Raw genomic sequence first — 20,585 nt, 5'->3', positions numbered from 1 at the left:
ACTAATCATCTGTGCCACACTTTTGCACAACTACTTCGGGTGTTTGCTTGCTTATCGTAGGTAAGTTCTGCTTTTCTGAAGGTAAATTTATACAATAAATTTATACACTCCTTTGGAATTTAGAAATTGGTTTTGAAACCCTCCATAATGGGCAAGATTCCTGTCAGAAAGAGAGACAGTGATGGGTTGCACCATGGTACCTACTAATTTATTGGTCAATTCATTCACTCCTTTAGTCACTTATTTTCTCACTGATTTCACATACACTTTGTGGAGCCCAGGGAAGTAGCTATGAACATAAAGATGATCAAGACCAGATGTCTTTTCATTAAGTCATCCAGATAATACACATCAATCACTATTTCCCAAAGTAATTCTAATACATGGAAATCACTTGTGTTGGACTGAATTGTCCCTCCAAAATTCATATGTTGAAGCCCTAATCCCTAGTATCTTAGAATATAACTATACCTGGAGAGAGGGCCTTTAAAGAGGTTATTAAGATGAAACGAGGTCATCAGGGTAGGGCCCCCGTCCTATAGGAATGATATCCTTCTAAGCAGAGGGAGAGAAAGCAGGGATGGGCTTGCACAGAGCAGAGGCCATGTGAGGACACGGCAAGAAAGTGCCCATCTATAAGCCAAGAAGAGGCCTCAGGAAAAATCAGTCCTGCCAGCATTTTGATCTGGTATTTCTAGCCTCCAGAACTGTGAGAAAATAAATTTCTGTTGTTTAAGCCACCTAGTCTGTGGTGTTTTGTTACAGCAGCCCTGGCAAACAAAAATACCACTGTTAATTGCTTATTCGGCCCCTGCCTTCCAGAGCTTTATTCGGCTAGTTCTGATGTCTACTGAGGACTTAAAATTCCTCTATTCATATTTTAGAAAAATTTCAAGAGGACCGATTTGACTTTAAACCTCTTGAGGACAAGGCCTTTGCCTGTTACATCTCTACATTGACAAATACACAGGCATCTTACAGAATATCATTCTCATCTCTAACTCCTCTCTGCACATTAATAATTGAGGGACAGCCTAATACATCTTTTGGAGAGAGCAAGAAATAACAAGAGAACTATAAAGTATTAGGCATATAGCTAGATGCTTCAAATTTATATTTTCATTTAATATTTCTCTTCTATTTTGAGGCAAATGTCGTTTCCTTGCTTTTTAGATGATAAAACTGAGGTTCAGAGAGGATAAGTGATTTTACCAAAATCATAAAAACATTGGTAGAGTCAGAATCCAAACTCCTTTTTTCATACTGAATATATATCTAGATCTATAGATCTAGATATATATTCAGTATACACTATATACACACTAGCCTGAGGAAAGCAAGTACAATTTTTTTATGATGATGAAAAGATGATTAGAACGTTTTCATCAATTGCTTAATTAGAGGAAAGAGGAAATCTGGCTAGGCATCAGCACTTATGAGAAAAACCTGGAAATTTTAGTGGACTATGTTTACTTCAGTGACATCATCATAACTGATACAGTTACCAACAAGTTAGGCCAATATTAAGTTGTGCGAATAAAAATAATGATTCTAAAAGCACTTACTAAGTGCCAGGTACTGTTGTTCTTTTTTTTTTTTTTTTAAGATTTTATTTATTTATTCATGAGAGACACACACAGAGAGAGGCAGAGACACAGGCAGAGAGAGAAGCAGGCTTCATGCAGGGAGCCCAACGCAGGACTGGATCCCGGGACCCCAGGATCAGGCCCTGGGCTGAAGGTGGCAGTAAACTGCTGAGCCACTGGGGCTTCCCTGTTCTTGGTTCTTTATATATATTCTTGATACTGCTATTCAGGAAAGCTAGTGAAAAAACATCAGTGTATCTAAAGGCAGATAACCAGAATGATCAGACTTTGAAATTATGCTACATAATTATTGATTGGATAAACTGGCAAAGTTCACTCTGGAAAAAAAATTTAAGATGACATGATAGCCATCTCAAATAGTTGAAAGCTTTTCTATTCCTTTAGACATAGGAATAGAATTAGGAGGTAGGGAGCCTTCCATTACTGAGAGTAGTCAAATAGGTGTGTCAATGTAGAAGCTAACAAATGCATTCATGGGAGTTCAAGTAGTCAAACATAAATCACTTAAATTTTAAGATTTTGGATTTTTAAGATTCATAAATATCACTATCTTCTTCTTCATTAATAAAGTTAGGCTTGTAGGAAAAAAATCTATTAGTGCTAGGTCCTTTCTGGAAGGAGAGAAACATCAATTCTCTCATCACCATTTCTAAGAGAGATATTCACTAGGAAACTGTTGTTCAATTTGAACTCTTCTCTATATTGATTCCATTATAATTATATTAACAGAATTCAGTCTTCAGGTTTTAAAGTCTGTAACTATACCTGTTTTGAAGAGATTGTCTGTTTATTTTTGCCCTTATCAGCAAGAGAAACTCATCCTTAATGCCTATCATTGGGGCCAGGCATTGAAGCAAAAGCTTCTTACAATGGGATATGGTTGGGTGTTTTTCTTATCTGGTATCAGTGTTTCTTGAGAAGTACCTACAGTGGCTAAGAAGTGAGTACACGATGATAGTGAGCATTATTAGAGGAATTCAAGTAGATAATCCATTTGCAAGCACCAGAGAAGTGCGGTTATGTGATGCGATGGGGTTACCCAGAGCCCCAAATGACAAATTAGATAGTTGCTGGGCTGTGGGGCATCTTAAGGGGGAATTAGGATAAATTACAGAACAGTCCTACTGAGGATGGGTCACGAAAGACACCGCATACAATGGACCCAGAAAATCCAAGCCGTCAGAGGGGTGTGTGTATATCAAAATTATTTTTTTAAAAAATCACATTGTTGCTATGAACATTTGACTAGTAAATGTGAAATATATCGTAGCAGGGGAAAAAAAAATGCGTCCAGAGGGTGTTCCATCCTGCTGTTCAGAACATCGTGGGTGCTCAAATAATATTAGCGTTCCACGATGAAGATGGTAGCGAGGATGATGATGATTAATGCAATCCAAGGAAAAATAGGGCTGGGGAGGATGACACAGAGACCAGGAAAGGCAGGATGACTCACGGGTGAGAGGTACCTGGGGATAGAGCGGTGTGGCGTGCACGTTGGCGAGCGTGGGGGGAGAGGAGAGGCTGGGGCGCGCGTGGCTCGGACCGCGGAGTGGGCGGGTGGGTGCCCGTGGGCGGAGCGGCTCCGGGGCTGAGTGGCTGGCAGCTATGTCTGCGAGAGCAGCAGCATCACCCGGGAGCGAAGCCTCCGAGACTCCGCCTAACTGACACCCAAAACTCTCCCTCTCCCTCCCGCAGCCCCAAACTGGAGGCAGCGGAGCCTGCGAGCAGCCTCGGCGGCGACGGCGGCGGCGGCGGCGGCCCCGGCCCCAGCCCCGGCCCCAGCCCCGGCCCCGGCCCCAGCCCCGGCTCCGGCCCCGGCTCCGGCCCCGCCCCCGCCCCGCGCGCGACGCCCGGATCGGCCGAGCCCCGCGCGAGCCCTCGCCCCCTCGCCGCGCCCGCCGCGCCTCCGCCCGCCTGCCCGCCCCCGCCGGCCGAGGCTGGGCTGCGGGAGGCGGCCGGGCGGCCCCGAGCCTCGCTCCGGCGACCAAAACAAAGGCAGCATCCGGGGCTGGGTGGATGCAAACAACCATGAAAGACTGGGTTCTCTCCCTCCCCGGCTCTGCTGCTGCCGCCGCCGCCGCTCCTCCTCCTGCCGCCGCCGCCGGGAGGGCTCCTCTGTGAGGGGAGGCAGGGGCGCAGCTGCTGGGCGTGAACCCGAAAGGTGAGAGCCGGGAGCCAGCGAGGGGGCGGGCAGGCCACGAAAATGTCCTCGGCCGTGGGGCCCCGCGGTCCTCGCCCACCCACGGTGCCTCCCCCCATGCAAGAGCTGCCCGACCTGAGCCACCTGACCGAGGAAGAGAGGAACATCATCATGGCAGTGATGGACCGGCAGAAGGAAGAGGAGGAAAAAGAAGAAGCCATGCTCAAGTAAGCCACCCCCAGCCGCGCCATCCGTGCCTCGGTGCCTCCATCGGCCCATTCACCACTCGCTCACCCAATCCTCGCGGCTGAGTGTGGGGGAGGGGCGGCCTAGGGTGTTGGGTGGGGGGCGGAGGCGCCTGCCTCGGGGCCGGGGGCGCGGGGCTTGAGCGGGGAAGAGGGACGGGGCTGGAGGAAGGAGGGGATGCCGCCGGGCCGAGAGCCCCGGAGCCGCGAGAGGATGGCTTGAGGCTGGGTTGCAGAGGAGGATTGGGTGGATAGGGACCACCCTGAGGGTGGGGTATGCAGAAGCTGAGAAGGGCTGATGCCACCCAGGTGGAAGGGCCCCCGGGCTGGGAGCAGGTTTGTGGGCAGGGACTGAGTGGAAGAAAGGGGAGATGGGATGAAGAGGTGCTGAGAACAGCTCCTCTGCTCTTCTTGGAGTTGTTGAGGAGGTTGGGGTTACCCCAGTGAAGGGTGCCAGTATGTATCTAAGAAAAATGCTTCTTTTAGTGTTCATTTTGGTACTCATTCATCTCCAGATCAAGGTTGGGTCCTTTTTGGGCAGTTGCCATCTTTGGTAACCTACCTACCCAGCGTCTCTTTAATCTTGTAGCCACAGTCTTCTACACAGAATACCTGTGTGAAGACACATTCTCTTACCCGTATACAATGCCGTCGGCAATGCAAAGTTTTTAATAATGAGAGAAGCTGATGGGGACTCTGGCCTGAATAAAATAGAGGTTCCTCTTTACTGGTTTCCAAGAGACCTCCGGGGCCTGCTCCCTTCCTGGTGGAAGCAGTACAATAGGGGATCACCTATTTGTACACATCCCCTCTTCTTTAAAAGCCCATCGACCTTTCAAGAGCTCTCTGTCTAGTGCCCCATTTTCCTTCATCTGGGAAGGGGATTGGGCTCATGGCTGGTGGTGCAGGGGTGTGTGTCACTGCCTGTGCTGCTGCTTGTCATATTCTCAGACAAAACTGCTTACAAGGTACTGGCATCCAGACCTGGGTTTTCCTTGCTCCTTAGCATCACCCACAGAGTGGAGCTGAATGGGACTTTGACCCTGCCCTCCCTTAGGAGGTCTCCTCGTATTCAGGAAAGTTTTCAACTTGAGGGTAAAGGAATTTGGAGACCTTGATTGGCACTAATTCCTTGGTGTCTCCTGTTTAGACTAGAAGGTGTATCTGGGGGCAGAGGATTGGCATGAAGAGCCAAAGGGAACCTGTTGCATCTGGAGTTAGCTGAGAGCACAGAAGGGGCAGGGAGGAAACAGGGGTGACACCCAGGCACAGAACACACCCATCAGGGCCTCACCCCCACCCTGGAGGATTGCCTCCTAAAGAGAAGATGCTGCCACTGAAGGTTTCTTCTGCTTCCTCTCAGTGCAGCAGTGCCTGGAAGGAGAGGAAGAGAGGGAGGCTGCATTCACAGATGCATGGGTCCCCACCAATGTAACCGCCACCCAGATGGGAGAGGGGGATATTGAGCAAGCGCAGTGGGTCCTGGGCCACTGCAAAAGAGTAGAAATCCAGTCATTCCTGCCCTTTCATTGTAGACTCAGAAAGGGTCCATTAACTCGGAAGGCCAAAGCTGGCCTCATTCTATACAGAGCAGCAGGTTTCCGGATTCCCTGCTCCTTCTCATCCAAAAAACAAATACTTTAAGCCTGCCGGCTTGAGGGAGGCAGAACCCTCATTAATCTGCTGCCTGCCCTTAGTGCAACAATCACATCCCTGGTGCTGCAGGCTTCCCCTCTTCTGAGACCTGAAGTAATGGATCATGTCTGATGGTGCTGCTGTTTGTCTGTCTGGTTGTCAGTCCGTCTGTCCTCACTGGTTGCAGTCCCCGCCACCTGTCCTGGACACCTTTTATGCTGGTCAGGATTTACAGGTTGCCTATTCCTTTTGCTGCTCACTGCAGACAGCAGGTGGATGGAGGCCTCTAGCAGCCAGTGGAAAACATGAGCTGCTGCCTGACAGGGTCCCAATAGGAAGGGGAAGGCACAGCGCAAGTAGTGGCCATCACACCTCTTTGTTGGCCGTTTCAGGCTGGTGGGGAGAGAGATTTTAAGTGGGAGAGGGTAAGTTTTAGGACAGAATTCCAAATCTGCTGACTGCCTAAGGATAGCACAGTAAGATTGTATGGGCTTATATGGACAAATGAAAATGAAGAATACCGTCCAACTGCTCATGTCTAAAACATCTTTCCCGCTGCCGTTCCTGTGACTGCTTTGCACTAGCTTGCAAGGATTGTTCTTTTATTGCAAGGATTCACAAACTATCGCAGTATGTGACGCTGTTATACAACAGCCCTCTATAATCCCAGACCTCTGCATTAACTTTATCAATCAGCCTCCTCTGTTAATGTCTTGGCCTTTTGTGCAGTGCCAGATTGGTGAGTGTTTTGGAATCCCAGTGTGCTGCCGTGTAAGCATGTCATATTGTCTGCAATTAGTGGAACAGTGCTGTACTTTTTTTCTAGAGGGCACTTTATGTCTTAAAAACTGGTGATTGTCAAGGCTATTCCGATGACACATATATATGGGAACTTAATGACACAGTCATAAGTGGTGGCCTTTTCTCAACTTTGCATAAAAATAGATTGGAAAATGATGCTTTTCATGGGGCTTTGAGGTATTTGTTAAATTAGAGATAAGTTTTTATGGTAACGCTTGGTCCATCATATCACATATCTGAGAAATTACTTTTACGACAGACCACACAAAGCTAAAGTTCTGGCCACAGGAGTTAGACTTAAAATTCACTTTTGTCATCACTGCAGAACCATCACCTTAGGCTGCCTACTGTGCTGTCTCTCTCTTCACATGTGTATGAATGTGTGAGATGTTAGTAGAAGATAGAAAACTGATGGGTGAATATGGGAAGGATTAAATACAGATTAAAATATATTTGTGTAGTTTCATCAGTCTTGCTTATAAATTACTACTTGAATTTGGCTTTGATAATATCTTTAAATAAGTGTAAATGGAAAAGAATAATCAAGCTAATTTTTACCTCAAGATTTTAGAAAAATTTGACTCGAAATTATAAGTACTTAGTCATAAAATAAATCATTTTAATGTTGGCAAAGTGCACTAATTTTAAATACCATTGCCATATAACTAGAAATAGTTGACTCCCGGAAATAATTCTTAATGAGTGATGTAATTATCTGCAAATCAGAGGTCTTTTCTTATTCCTAGTAGGGTTTTTGGTATGTATATGTGTGTGTGTGTGTGTGTGTGTGTGTGTGTGTGTGTTCTGGAGGCTTTTTGAAACCTAACTTCCTCAATGAATACTCTTTCAAGTAACTGTCACCAGACACCATAAGCCAATATATTACATGAGTTGAAAACTGCATTATCTGGGACCTAAATCAGAGAAGATCTCATTAGATCTAAAATCTTATTCCCTTTTTTTTTTTTTTTATAAAAGCTTCATAGGGAAAGGAGCTACAGAATAGTAAGAGAAGAAAAAAAATAGCAGCAGAGAGTAAAGGGATGGTTTGAGGATGGGAGATGAGAACCATATTGAAATATTTAATAAAATTCTAACATTTGTTGAGCATTTACCTCATGCTTGCCATTATTCTAAGTAGTTATTGAATCAAATGCTAAATAGTTGAACTATGCTCAAGTTTAATACATGCATATTTGGATTCTCACAACAGCCTGTGCAGAAGGTAAGTCAGGTCATATAATCCTCAAATCTTCACCCTACATCAGAGAATTCCAGTAATACCCTAAGCTTAATATTACTAAGCAGTAATACCCAAGTACTCACATTACTTGGCCCAATCAGAATTCAAACCCAGACCTTTTATTCTAAGTCCAAATGTTTTCCCACCCATGACACTGACCTTCTACCAAGAAAAAACTTGCATTTTATCTACCTTTTCCTTAAATTAGTTTGTGCTCTTTCCTCAGTTTCAGAGAAGTGGTTTGGCAAAAGATTAGGCTGACTTAGTAGATCAGTTGCTGATTATAGGATGGCCTGGAGCTTCACTCACACTCTTAATAGAGTTTTTCTGTGGATTGAGGACAAGAGAATTGCCTCCAGTTTGAAGAAAATGAAAAGCATCATTGTATGGTAGAAAGGCCATTAATTGTGGATCCAAGCTTTTTGGGGTTCTAGTTCTAATTCTGACACTGTGTATATGTGGGCAAGACGATTTAAATGGGGATTCTGTGAGGTTGTACTTTACATACAAATTCTGCAATTCATGGTGTGAAATTGATTTATAAAAAGTATTTGCTTTAGACTTCTCCCTCTCCCCTTAACAGGGAATCAGATGCTGACTTTTCACACATCCGTAACATCTACCTCCTTTATGAAAGGAGAAAGAAAATAGAAGTAGAACTCTTGCAACCTCAACTTTTTTTCTTCTTTTTCTCTCTCCAACCAATAATGTACCATTATGGCCTCAAATGGATCTAGAAGACTCAATATGAAAGACCACAATTAGCAAGTGGGAAAAGAAGGAAAAGGAGATGGGGCAGCTGGGGAGGAGTGCACATAGAGTCCCCGTGGATGCAAGTATCATGTTTTCATTGGGGTTTGCAAAGATTTTCATGTCTTATGTCCCAGAATACTACCCATGTTGCTGAGGCAGGGAAGGGTAAGAAGGAATAGAAAGAAGGCAAATAGTAATGAGGAAATGCTGCTAAAACACGAGCTGGTGTCTACCATTTTTGAGATGTTGTGTTAAATAGAAAAGGAGAAAACTTACCATTTTACTGGACTCTTTATGCCATTTAAGGTTAGGGCTATGTTTAGAGAAGGTTAATCCTGAACTCTATTAAAGTTTTCTTCTTTCAATAAAAACCTATCTTAGTAATTGCATGTGCCCAGGACTGAATTTCCAAATGTTCCTGGAGAAAATATAGAATAGGGAAGTCTTAAAAAATGAAAGATGTGAGGAGCTATCAAAGAGAATGGAGGGAAAGAGACATAACCATTAGTTCACATTTTTGCTCATATGTCTTGACTTTCTTTTAACTTGTATGTATTCTTTCTTAACCAGAAGTGAAGAGGCACCATCGTTTAAATAAGTAGATTACTAAATTTGAAGTAGAATATGGAAACCAGTGTGGGCTATATGTGCTACTGCTGACTTGAATAGAAACACAACATCTTGGGAGTGTTATTTGCTCAACTTGTTAAATGAGGAGAATGATTTATCTTAAACCTGTGCAATAAGCTTCCTGAAAAGATATCAAATAGGAATTCCTAAAATATTATTTTCCTACTCTTGGAATAGACAGATGGATGAGGCTGATATACCATGGAATATAAAGTCCATTGTATTGCATTGCATATATCTTTGTGAACAATTTTATATTTTTAAACAACTTTTTACATTTTATTCTGTGATATGAATTGGATATTTTAGAGCTGGTCCTGCAAGTAGAAGTAACTTTTCCGAGGACACGTGGCAACTAGAGTAAGAGACCAGAACCTATGTTCATTGACTCCAAGTTGCTAATCTTGTAAATCATTTTAAAAGTATATCAAGCAAAAATAATAATAATACAAAAATAAAAGTACGTCAAGCTATGAGTATTACAGTTTGTTTCTCTGTTCTATTGGGTGGGGGGGAGACAGTTAACATTTATTGTGTGTCAGGCATGTGGCTGGATACTTCACATGTTTCACCATGCCCTGAAATTACCTCTTGATGAGAAGTTCATCCTGTCAGTATTCTCTTTGTTTCCTAGTATTAATGAAATTCTCAGCACTAGCTAGATATCTTCCTGACCCTTTGCTTATGACATTTGATTCTGGGATCCAGAGAATTAACCTAAAAGAGGGAAGAGAAGAATTTCTTATGGGTAGTAGCATTTTCTACCCTTTTCCAGGTCTCTTCAGTCTCTAGATCTGGCCACAGATTACTCATTAACCCCATGTACACCAGGGGCTTTTCTGATCTGTTTTCTCTTCTGCGCATGGTGTTAAGACCTTACCATTTCCCCCACCATTCTCCACCATGAGGTTATCACTCCTTGCTACTCTTGTTCTCAGTTTTATTTATTAGGTAGGCTATTTTGAACAAAGTGTCATATGATAGGCAGTTCAACAGTGAGATCGTTTTTTTTAGGCATTGGAACGGGGTAGGCATTGGGCTGTAGGGACAGAATAGAGAGAGTCTTTTGCTGAGAGCTAGATGTTGGTGTAGTTACTACAGTTTTAAAACTGCCATGATCAGAAGGAGAGGTGTGCATCAAACAGTTGGATAAAGCAGTGAACTAAATTCTGGTCTTAACATTACCACTTTCTGTGCTGTAAGTCTCAGTTTCTTTATGTGTAAGGTAGAATTGATAATGTCTGCCCTACTAACTTAGGTGGAAGTGGGTAGTGGAAACTCCCTTAAACTTGAAATTTCTGTGCCAAAGAAAGTGCTATTATTATCTTTACTTTGGAAAACTATAGAAGAATCTTAAGATTATATTTTCTTGTGGTGACTGCACCTAGTAGGGGTCCTGTGGAAATGAGTTCTTATAGAACAATTTCTTCATTGTATCATGCTGACAGTCCACTGTGGCAGAGGCTGCAGCTACAAGTTGGAGAATTTGGTAAGGAGGCACAAGGTAAAATGAGTCCAGAGCTTGGTTTGAGGTGGTATTCACCTTCTTTACATTCTTCTTTCTTTTTTATTAAATAGTTCATTAAGTCTTTAGCACAAAAAGCGATGTGGGCAAAATGATAAAGTCTGAAATAGCTAAAAGGCAACCCTAATTCAAAAAGGTGAAGACAAATTAGTTTATGGTAATTCCTCATCTTTTACTAGAAAAAGACCTATGGTTTTAGTGCCACTGGATTTTATAACATTCATTTTCAGAATGGCTGAATAAGGGGCCATATATTTGTCAAGTAGTAGTTTCTCTAGCATGTCAGTTTATTGTTGGGTAATGTCATAGATTATATGTTTTTCAGAATTCTTTAAGATTTTCTACTGAGTGTGTTGGGTTTTCTATATGTATATTCTCACACTCCGTCATCAAGTTTGTGTCCACATATCTTGATCTAAGTCGGTATTCTGTGAATGTCAAGAGGGGAATATATGACATTGACTTTAGATTTTCTACCTCTGTCTCTGTGAAAACTTCCTGTACGCATGAATGTTTATTTAAAGGGAAAAATAGAGTTGTTTAAAAGGACAATGACTGTACATGTTGGTTTGCCTAGGAGAGTACCTATTTATGCCTATTTCACTCTATGGTTATGGAAAGTACCTCTTTTTCTCAATTTTGTATTTCAATATGGACAATAAATTATAATGTCTTCTTCTTTATAAGTTTTCCGTCCCTGACCCATTATTCTTTTAAAACTTAAGAAAGTCAAGCAATTAACAGTCATAAAATATATCTTATCAATAAATAATACAAATTATAGAGATACTTTGAAAATCATTGGTAAATGGAAGAGCTTTTGCTGAGAATGAGGTGTTATCTTTATGGAGTCTCAGTGGAATGCTACCTTTTATGGCAAAGTAGAATTAAAATTTTCAAAACATTTTTCAAAGAACAGTGGCTGTGAATTGCAACTACATGCAGGACTCTGTTTATGAATGTTCTCCTTTGGGCCTTGCAAAGGAGCAGCCTGTAGTTTAGAGAAGACATTTAAATAGATTTTAGAATGCTACATTTTAATAGTTCTTCTCAAGTTTAGATAGTAAAATAAGATAATGTCATAGAAAGTAATTTCATGCAAATTGAAAGTAATTAATATGCTTAATTAAATATTAGCTATTTTAAAGAACTAGGCATTGGAACGGGAACCTAGCATGAACCAAGCAGTTACCTTTATGTAATATAACAGGTAATACCTTGCTAGTGATTTACATAGTGTTTGGTCTTTCTGTGTGTGTTCCTCATCATTATAGAGGTAATTATTGTTTGAAAGATGCCATTATATTTACATAGAGAAGATAAATGAATTGAAAACCAATAAAAGTATCTGCACTGTCATATGAATTTAGCTTGCACAGTTACCTTCTTATGATGGACTCAAGCATGTTCACAAATGGGTGCTAGGAGTAGTGTAGGAGTTCTTGATGGGGTTTTCTGGCTGGATTTCCTACACTTTGTGTAGTCTGTTTGTTTAGCTACCCACTTACATTCCTGTGCTCAAATATAATTAATATTTGAGCAGTATTCTGGGAGATTACTGATATTCTCAAGAATATCAGGTTATTTTAAAATTGTAAGCAATCAGTGCACAAGCATCATGTGCCACATTACCATTCTTGATGTTTAAGCATAGCTCTTAACAAATGCAATGAGAAGCTCTTTATTTAAGTGGCTAGCTGTTTTGTTTTCAATTTATGAGGTTTTATATTTTAGAAAAATTGGGCAGATGGTATGAAATATCTAGAGAATGTTTAAATCAGGGATCCCTGGGTGGCGCAGCGGTTTGGCGCCTGCCTTTGGCCCAGGGCGCGATCCTGGTAGACCCGGGATCGAATCCCACGTCGGGCTCCCGGTGCATGGAGCCTGCTTCTCCCTCTGCCTGTGTCTCTGTGCCTCTCTCTCTCTCTCTGTGACTATCATAAATAAATAAAATTTAAAAAAAAAATCTAAAAAAAAATAAATCAATATATTAGGTTTCTTTAAATATAGAGTAGTATATATATCCACATGTAGAAATTCTATCCAGGTCAGAAAGATTACATAGTGTATTAGTAGAAAGAGATGAAAACAAAAGTAACCAAATAGCTTTCCCTTTTATATTTCATACAACTTAGCAGATTTATCTCTCTTAGCTATCCTGTCTTGTAATATATTGGAGCTTAAGTCTTCTTTCCTAACCCTTTTTTGGAGGGGTGAAAAACTTAATTTATTTTAAGTCTTTGTATCTGAAATAATGGGAAATTGAACTGAGCTGGCTTATTTATTTGGGATATTAAAATTTTGGTAAGAGTAAAAATCGTAAAGATTCTACTTTGATATTCTTCATGATCATCATGACGATTGTCATAAAAATGTAACTTGGAAAAATAAAATATAGTACAGTCTTTTTATGAATTAGGCTGGCTATTTCAATATAAAGATGTCTACATACCCTAGGTCAAATTTAACCACCTAATAGTTATTACCTAGAGTAGTGCAACCTGGAGAAAAAACTTAACTAGTCAAAAAAAGATACTATTCTCTGAGTTTTGTTCCAGACACAGGCACTGAAAGGGATTGCATGGTATTTGGAACTCCAAAGGCCTAAGCTGTTAATAGTTACTATTGAGTAGAACTATGATTGGTAATCTGTCAGGTGGCTATCTATCTGGTCCCTGCCTTCCATAAAAGTAGCATAGTTTAAGGTCTTGGAGGTCCACATGCAGAAAAATTAAAAAAAACAAACAACTTACAATCCCAGGCAAAGTAGCAGATAATTTACCTGGTGAAGTAGTGCAAATTTTTTAAAAATATGACGTATGTTTTGGGAAAATGCTAAATAAGCCATACAAAATAGTTCAAAATGAGTGCTGGTTATAATTAGAGCTGAAGGACTTTCTGAAGCTCTCCCTTGGCCTTCTTTCTATAACTCCATTTCCTTCTGATTTATCTTCTCCTTTCCCATGTGTCCCTAATCAATCTTCTGTTGATAATCAAATTTTGCCCTTCCTGTGGGTTCTCCTCTCAACCTTCCACTCCCATATTATATAGTTTCTGGTCAATCTCAAACATACTCATGACTTCAATCATACTTAGATGTTAATGATTTCCAAATATATCTTACTACCTTAGAATTTTCTACCAAATTCTAGATCCATGTACCTAACTACCTGCTAAATATCTCTACCTGGATGTCCTTGGGAACTTCAAACCAGTTGTGATCCATCATAAATGTCTTGACCTTCTGCCCAAACACAGTGGTTTTCTTATAATCTCTATCTTTCTGGGTGACATCTTCAGGACAACTCCTTATTGAATCCATTGTCAAAGCCTTCTGATTCAATATTCTTAGAGTCCTTTGAATTTCTTCTTTATTTTCCAATTCCATTGTTGTTACTTCAGTGTAGACCATCCTCACTACTCACTGGATTGCCTGCAATAACCTCCTAATTCATTTTCCTGCCACTGATCAGACCCTCTCCCATCTTCACATTGCTGTCAGAGGAATCATTCTAGCATTCATTTAATCATGTCCCTTCAATAAAACCCCTGTGCTTTCAGAGTAAAGATTAAATCTCATAATCTGTACTGTGCCTACTATCTCCCTTCATTGGTCTATGGACATCTTCCTGCTATAGCTTTCTTGATCAAGATCTCAAAGCATCACCACTGCTTCACAGCTTGGTAATTCCCACTTGTGTTTTTCTCTCTGTCAGGAATTTCCTTCTTTCCCTAATTTTTACATAGCTTTTCAAATTAGTTCAAGTGACATCTCATCTGATAAGTCTTCCCAGACTTCCTGGATTAATTTTTGTATTTTTCCTCTGTGCCCATCTTTTTCATAATCTTTACTCAACAGTCTCAGCTCAGTACAGCATCTGTTTCTGAGAGCAGGCTCATTCTTTTTTGCCAGTGCCTGGCATATAATAGGTCCCTAAATTTTTTAAACTGTGTGTATGAATGAATGAATAAATCCAGAGGCTGTGGAGTGGAAGAGTCACCTAAGGCTGCTGGATGGATTAATAGGGTATGAGTAGGTGGATGGAGTGGGAAGGTTATACTAACCATGGGAATTCTATCAGCAAATTCTGAAATCAAAAAATGAGCTGAGTGGTTTTGGCTATTGAGAGAATCACCGTTGGCCAGAACTTATGAGAATATACTGGATGTTGGATATTACAAGGTGAAATTGAAATATAGTTTTTAGATGATCTGTTGTACTCCTAATTTATCATTAATGGTTTTTGAAGGACAGCATTTTTAAAGTGCTGGAATGTCAGTGTGGAAGGATGTAAATAATACATTTTAAAAAGTAATTCTCTAGACAGAGATGCTTTAATGGAAACATTTTCTTTGAATTAAAACATCACTAACTTCAGTAGCAGTTTAAACCATAATATATGTCCTCTGATTTGGTATTTAGAATAAGATCATAGGCAAGTGTTGTACTGGATTATGTTTTTAACTTAAAAATGCCCCTTGTTTAAGTCATCTTCTAGATTTACACTTCTTGAATGCAGATATCTTCTCCTAATCATACAGGCATTTCCATTGCTTAACATTCTGGCTGATACATGGTAGGATCTCAGTAAGTGCTTGTTGAACTGAATTGTTCAGTCTGCATACCCAGGGCAGAAAAGCACTGGTTTTTGACATAACATAACTAAATTGAGTTGAAATATGGATGGGAGCTTAGAGACCGTCCATTACAGTGCTGGCAAATGCTTAGTGCCAGATGACTTTGTGAACCTAGAAAAGCATCAGTGATAAATGTTGGATGCCTCAGAACCTTTCTGAGTATAGTGCTCCAGACCATCAACTGATGAGAGTTGGCAATCAAGATAAAACATTTTAGCCACTAAAGATTTATTCCAACTCCATTTTTAAGAAGAGAAAACTAAGGCCCAGAGTTTCTTTCAGGTTTTCATTGTTGATTAGTGAGAGAGTTATGTAGAAGACTTTGGGTCTCCTATCTTCTTGTCCAGTGGTTTTTCTACTGTCTTACTCTCTCCACATGGTTTTAATTACCATCAAATTAAAAATATTTTTTTTTTTCAATTTAGCTTTGATTTTGCCTGCTCAGTAAGCATATATGCTGTTACAGGAAACTTTAAGGGAACTTAAAAGAAAAGGATAGAGAGAAAACTTTTTTAAAAAGAAAAAGAAAGAAAACGCCATGGGAAGTCTTAATTACTTTGTTGATTTTGAATTTTGTCATATTGAGTATTATTCAAAGTAAGTGGATCATTGCCAGGGATTAAGAAATATTTTATTTAAAGATGTCTTTGCAATATTTGTTGGACTTATACTTAAGCTATCAATACTTTTTAATTGTGACAATTTTATTTTAAATTTTTAATACTTCTCTGAAAGATACAATGTTTTCAATAAGCAGTAATTTATTTATGATTCCAAATAGCTTTTCCTACTATGCTTTTGAATTATGTACATATTAAAATCATATTTTGTTTTTTTCACTTAGAAAAGTCAGTTGGTTTTTGCTCACTGTGAGAAGAGTTTTTCTTGGTTTTCCCTCATTTGGAGGTTTGTCTTCAGCTAGACTGTTGGTCAGTGACCCAAAGATATAATTAGAGGATTGGGAAGGAAATGGCAACTCACATATGCATCCATGAACACCCTCAGTTCATCCATGCACCTATACGTATAAACTCTCACACCCACAAACTTGAAAACTTAAAACATTCTTTCTATAAAGTCTTTTTAAAGATGTTCATTTTATTTCATCTACATGCCTCTCATTACTTTTTGCAACTATAGCCCTTCTATAAATTTTGCCCCCTTGGGGATTTTGTAAGAAGCAGTTCTGTATCAATATGATCCCCCCTGGCCATAGCTGATTGAACTAAAGATTAAAGATGGTCACTTGATCCAAGTCCAAATGATTCATTGACTGGCCAAGAACTAATGAGATTCTCTTCCAAATTGAAAATAAGAAAAACATCAGAGGGTCAAGAAAATGGATAATATCCATTCATTTTTTTCTTAGAACAAAAATGGGTTGAGCAATTTTGATATGCCAGGCATTATACTAGAATTAACAGAGCCATCTATCCCCTGCCCTTTGTAGGAGAAGGACATTTTATTTAAGTTAAATTTTTAAATAAATGTAAAATTGAAATCTATGATAAATGCAGCCCAGAACAATAAATGATATTTTGATAAGATGATGTAAACCCCGAATTTTTATTAATATCAGGCTGGACAGGAATGGCTCTCAATGGAAATGACAGGGCTGAGCTAAGATCTGAGGATGAGTAGGAATTAATTAGGAAAATAGGGAGTGAAGTACCTAATAGGCAGGAAGAACAGAGAATCTTGGATGCAAGGCAGAATGGTAAACCTGAAGAAGTAGAAGAAAACCAGTGTTTTGGAAGAGGAGAAAACCAAGAGAAAGCCAAGAGGGATGTGGTTTGAGGGTCTTGGAGAGATAGGCACAACCTTCACACTGTGGGGTCTTCCAGATCATGTTACTGAGTTTTGTCTTTATCAGAAGAACTCAAATATTTTGAAGAGAGATATGATACAATCTTATTAGTATTTAAAAAAAAATATTCTGGCTACAGTATCAAGAACTGATTGAATGAAAGCCCAGGGCACGACTGTGTATAGAACAGCTGGGAGGCTATTGCAGAAGTCCTGGTGAGAGATGTTAGAAGTAAAGACTTTGATGGTGATGACAGAGTGTTAAGATTTGAGAGAGATTTTGGAAGCAAAAGCCTTAGTTATTTTCTTTGAATGGATTGAATAAGAGTTGACTTCTGACTTGTGCCATTAGGTTTTGGGAGCATCTGGGCGGATGGAAGGGCAATTCTAAATTTAGTTTTGGTCATTTACCTTTTGCAGGCTATAGGTTAGGAACTCAGAAGAGAGGATGGGTTGGAGCTATGAATTTATCAGTCATCTGGCCATGAAGCTACAAGTGGGAATGAGTGATTAGATTCAGAAAAGGAAAAAGCATAAGAATGAATCTTAATGAAACCTCATTTTAAAAGTTGAAAGGGGACAATGACCTAGGAAAGACACTAAAAATGAAGAAAGATAGGATAAAACCCAGAGACTCTTGATACAGCAAATAAAAGGGAAGAGAGTATTTCAAGGAGGAAAAGGCAATCTCACTAGGATGACCAAAATAAAGACTGGCAACATCAAATGTTGGTGAAGGTAATAAGCAGCTAGAATTTCTATGCATTGCTTGTGGGAGCATAGTATAGTACAACCACTTTAAAAAATTGTTTGGTAATATTTTGAAAAAGCTAAATACACATCTACATTATGACGCAGCAGTTCCAGTCATAGGTATTTATAGAAGAAAAGTGAAAACATGTATTCACGAAAGCTCTAATAAGGGAATGTTTATATCAGCCTTCTTCAAAACAGCCCTAAATTGGAAATAGCTCAGATGTCCATCAGCAGAAGAATGAATTTTAGAACTATGGTATATTTATCCAGTGAAATATTGCCCAGCAATAAACAAGAGTAAATTGCTGATACATGACCAGTAAAGATAAATCTCAAAAATGTTATGCCGAATAAAAAAAAAACAAAAAACAAGACACAAATAGTGAAGACCATATGATTCTATTTACATGAAGCTCTAGAATAGACAAAGTTAATCCATGATGTTAAAAATCAGATTGGTGTTCTCTTTTATAGTAGCAGGGATGATGAGTTGACAGGAAAGCTAAAGGAGCAATTTTCTGGAAGGATAGAAATGTTCTATATTTTGTAAGGATGTGTATTATACATATGTATGCATTAGTTGAAATTGGTCAAGCTGTACACTTAATATATGTGCCTATCAAAGTATGTAAATTATATCTTAATTAATAAAAAGGAAATTCTGACACATCATATAGAATGAGGACTCATAAATGGCTATTGGATTCAGTTGTTGGATTCAACAAGGAGATCACTGGTGACTTCAGAAAAAGGGGTAGGGCCAGAACTAGAATAGAGTGGTCAGAATCAATACATACGCTTAATACAGGCAGATCCTTTGGGATATTTAGGAAGAGACATAAGGGGATACCTGGAGGGAAATGAGAGGTAGGTCCAATGTGGGCCACTTTTTTTTTTAAGATTTTATTTATTTATTCATGAGAAATGCAGAGAGAGAGACAGAGAGACAGAGATATTGGCAGAGGGTGAAGCAGGCTCCTTGCAGGGAGCCCGACACAGGACAGGATCCCCAGATCCCGGGATCGTGCCCAGAGCCGAAGGGAGACCCTCAACCGCTGAGCCACTCAGGTGTCCCTGTGGGCTGCTTTTAAATGGAATTTAAATAGGATACATTTAAGAATGTTTAACAGTTGATGGAAAGAATACAGTGAACAAGATGGTTTGAATAAAAGAGAAAAGATATAAATTTGTAACTGGAAAGATGATGGACTTAATGTCTAATGTTTTTTATTTTTCCTGTAAAGTGGGAGTTGAGTTTTCTTCTGAGAATGATGAGAGTTTGAGATTTGAGGATGAGGAAGAAAGTCTGAAATAGTTGGGGTAGAAAGCAGGAGTGTGTTTTTACCAGAAAAACAGATGATTGCTTGTCTACAGAAGAAGCCCCATTGGGCCTTGTGCAAGATGGGTCAAAAGAAGAGAGACTGACAAAGCATACAGAAAAGAGAGGACTTTTGGCCCAAGAGGCATCAAGCATCTTTGATCCTGACCTCCCAGACTGAGTCACCCTGAGGCTGGCTGAACACTTTGCTGTGTAATCTTTTGTTGTTGTTGTTGTTTTTAGTTTTTTTTTTTTTCCCCCCAGGGTTTTGTTGTTAGATTGCTGTGTAACCTTGATCTGAGCTTATGTGGGTAGGTTTCTATTTCTTCCAACCAAGAGAGCCCTGATTAGGATTTTGTAGTTGCTCTGTTTTCTACAAATTACAAAGATATTTTCAAGTCTACGTTTGGGTTTTTGTGTTCCGAGAGAGAACATTTTTAATTCCTCAGTTCAATAACAGATACACATCTGTGTGCATGTGTGTGTAGATATATAAACACACATGAAATCTCCATAAAGGAGCACACTGTTATCAAGGTAAATTACCCTTCATTCTTTTCCATATACATCTTTTCAGTTCATGTTTCTGCCCTGTCTCCCAAGATGCCCCTATTTATTTTAACTGGAAAGTATTTGTGGATACAGAATAAAGAATGACATGATTTGCTTCAGATCCTTTACCATGAGGTATGGTCCAGGAATCACATTGTGTTAGAAGACCTGATCATTCCAGTTGACTTGTTTCCAATCTCCATGGTTGGAGAGTAGTTTAGATTTCTTGTAGGTTAAGTTTCCCAGAAGCAGATGCTGAGATGGAGATTATTGTGCTAGAAGTTTATTAGGGAGTGCCTTCCGATTAACATATATATGGGAAGGGAAGCAGAGAGGCTGGGAGAAGTTGAACTACAGTGCAGGTACAAGAAGCTTCAGTTAGCTCCCTAACTGTGAAACTAGTTATAGTATTCTTGCATTGGCCAGTCACTGGATTCATGTTGCCAAGGGAATGGCGCCTGGCCTTAGGAGAGGTGACTTTCTTCAGATTCTCAGGGAGGGCTAATAGCTAAAGCATACCCAACATAGAGAGGAATAAGTCTCCCCATCTTGAAAGGGGCATCTGGACAGCTTGGTAAGCCATCTACTTAATAATTTTAGCTGAAATTCAAAATAAGAAATTTGGGAAAGTTAAATATTCCTTAATTGCATAAAAATGAAAGGAAGGCACAGGTTAAATATGAAGTCAGTTAATAGGATTAGGATAAACCCAAGATTTATAAACAAAATTGAGTATTTAAATCAATTGTTAGGAGTGTCCAGATTGTAGGTCTATTTTGGGGATTGGCAACATCACCAAATCCTAAATTATAAATATACCTATGAAACAGTTGCAAATGCCCATGAGCCAATGATTGTGATTTGTGGAGGGTAGTGACTTCAGTTGAAAACTGATTTGTCCTTTTTTTCTACATTTATTGGAAAGGTATGCTTTCA

At 39.8% G+C, this 20,585-nt stretch overlaps 1 protein-coding gene across 47 annotated transcripts in view; it reads left to right on the top strand.

The window, feature by feature from the left end:
• Positions 1-3,518: 3,518 nt before the first annotated feature.
• The window catches only part of RIMS1 (regulating synaptic membrane exocytosis 1), a 477,707-nt gene continuing 460,640 nt past the window's right edge, over positions 3,519-20,585 (top strand). For 26 of the 47 annotated variants that reach the window (XM_072832405.1, XM_072832396.1, XM_072832391.1 and 23 more), the window contains exon 1: positions 3,521-3,974. In XM_072832405.1, the coding sequence (XP_072688506.1) occupies positions 3,811-3,974 (164 nt within the window). In that variant the 5' untranslated portion in view covers positions 3,521-3,810. Of the gene's footprint in view, positions 3,975-20,585 lie in introns of all 47 variants that reach the window. The other 21 variants (XM_072832369.1, XM_072832362.1, XM_072832364.1 and 18 more) reach the window with 2 other exon arrangements.

Source organism: Canis lupus, chromosome 7 (genome assembly GCF_048164855.1).
Source record: "Canis lupus baileyi chromosome 7, mCanLup2.hap1, whole genome shotgun sequence".
In the NCBI taxonomy this organism is placed as follows: domain Eukaryota; kingdom Metazoa; phylum Chordata; class Mammalia; order Carnivora; family Canidae; genus Canis; species Canis lupus.
The sequence above is the reverse complement of the archived record's forward strand: the minus strand, read 5'-3'. Positions and strand labels throughout refer to the sequence as shown.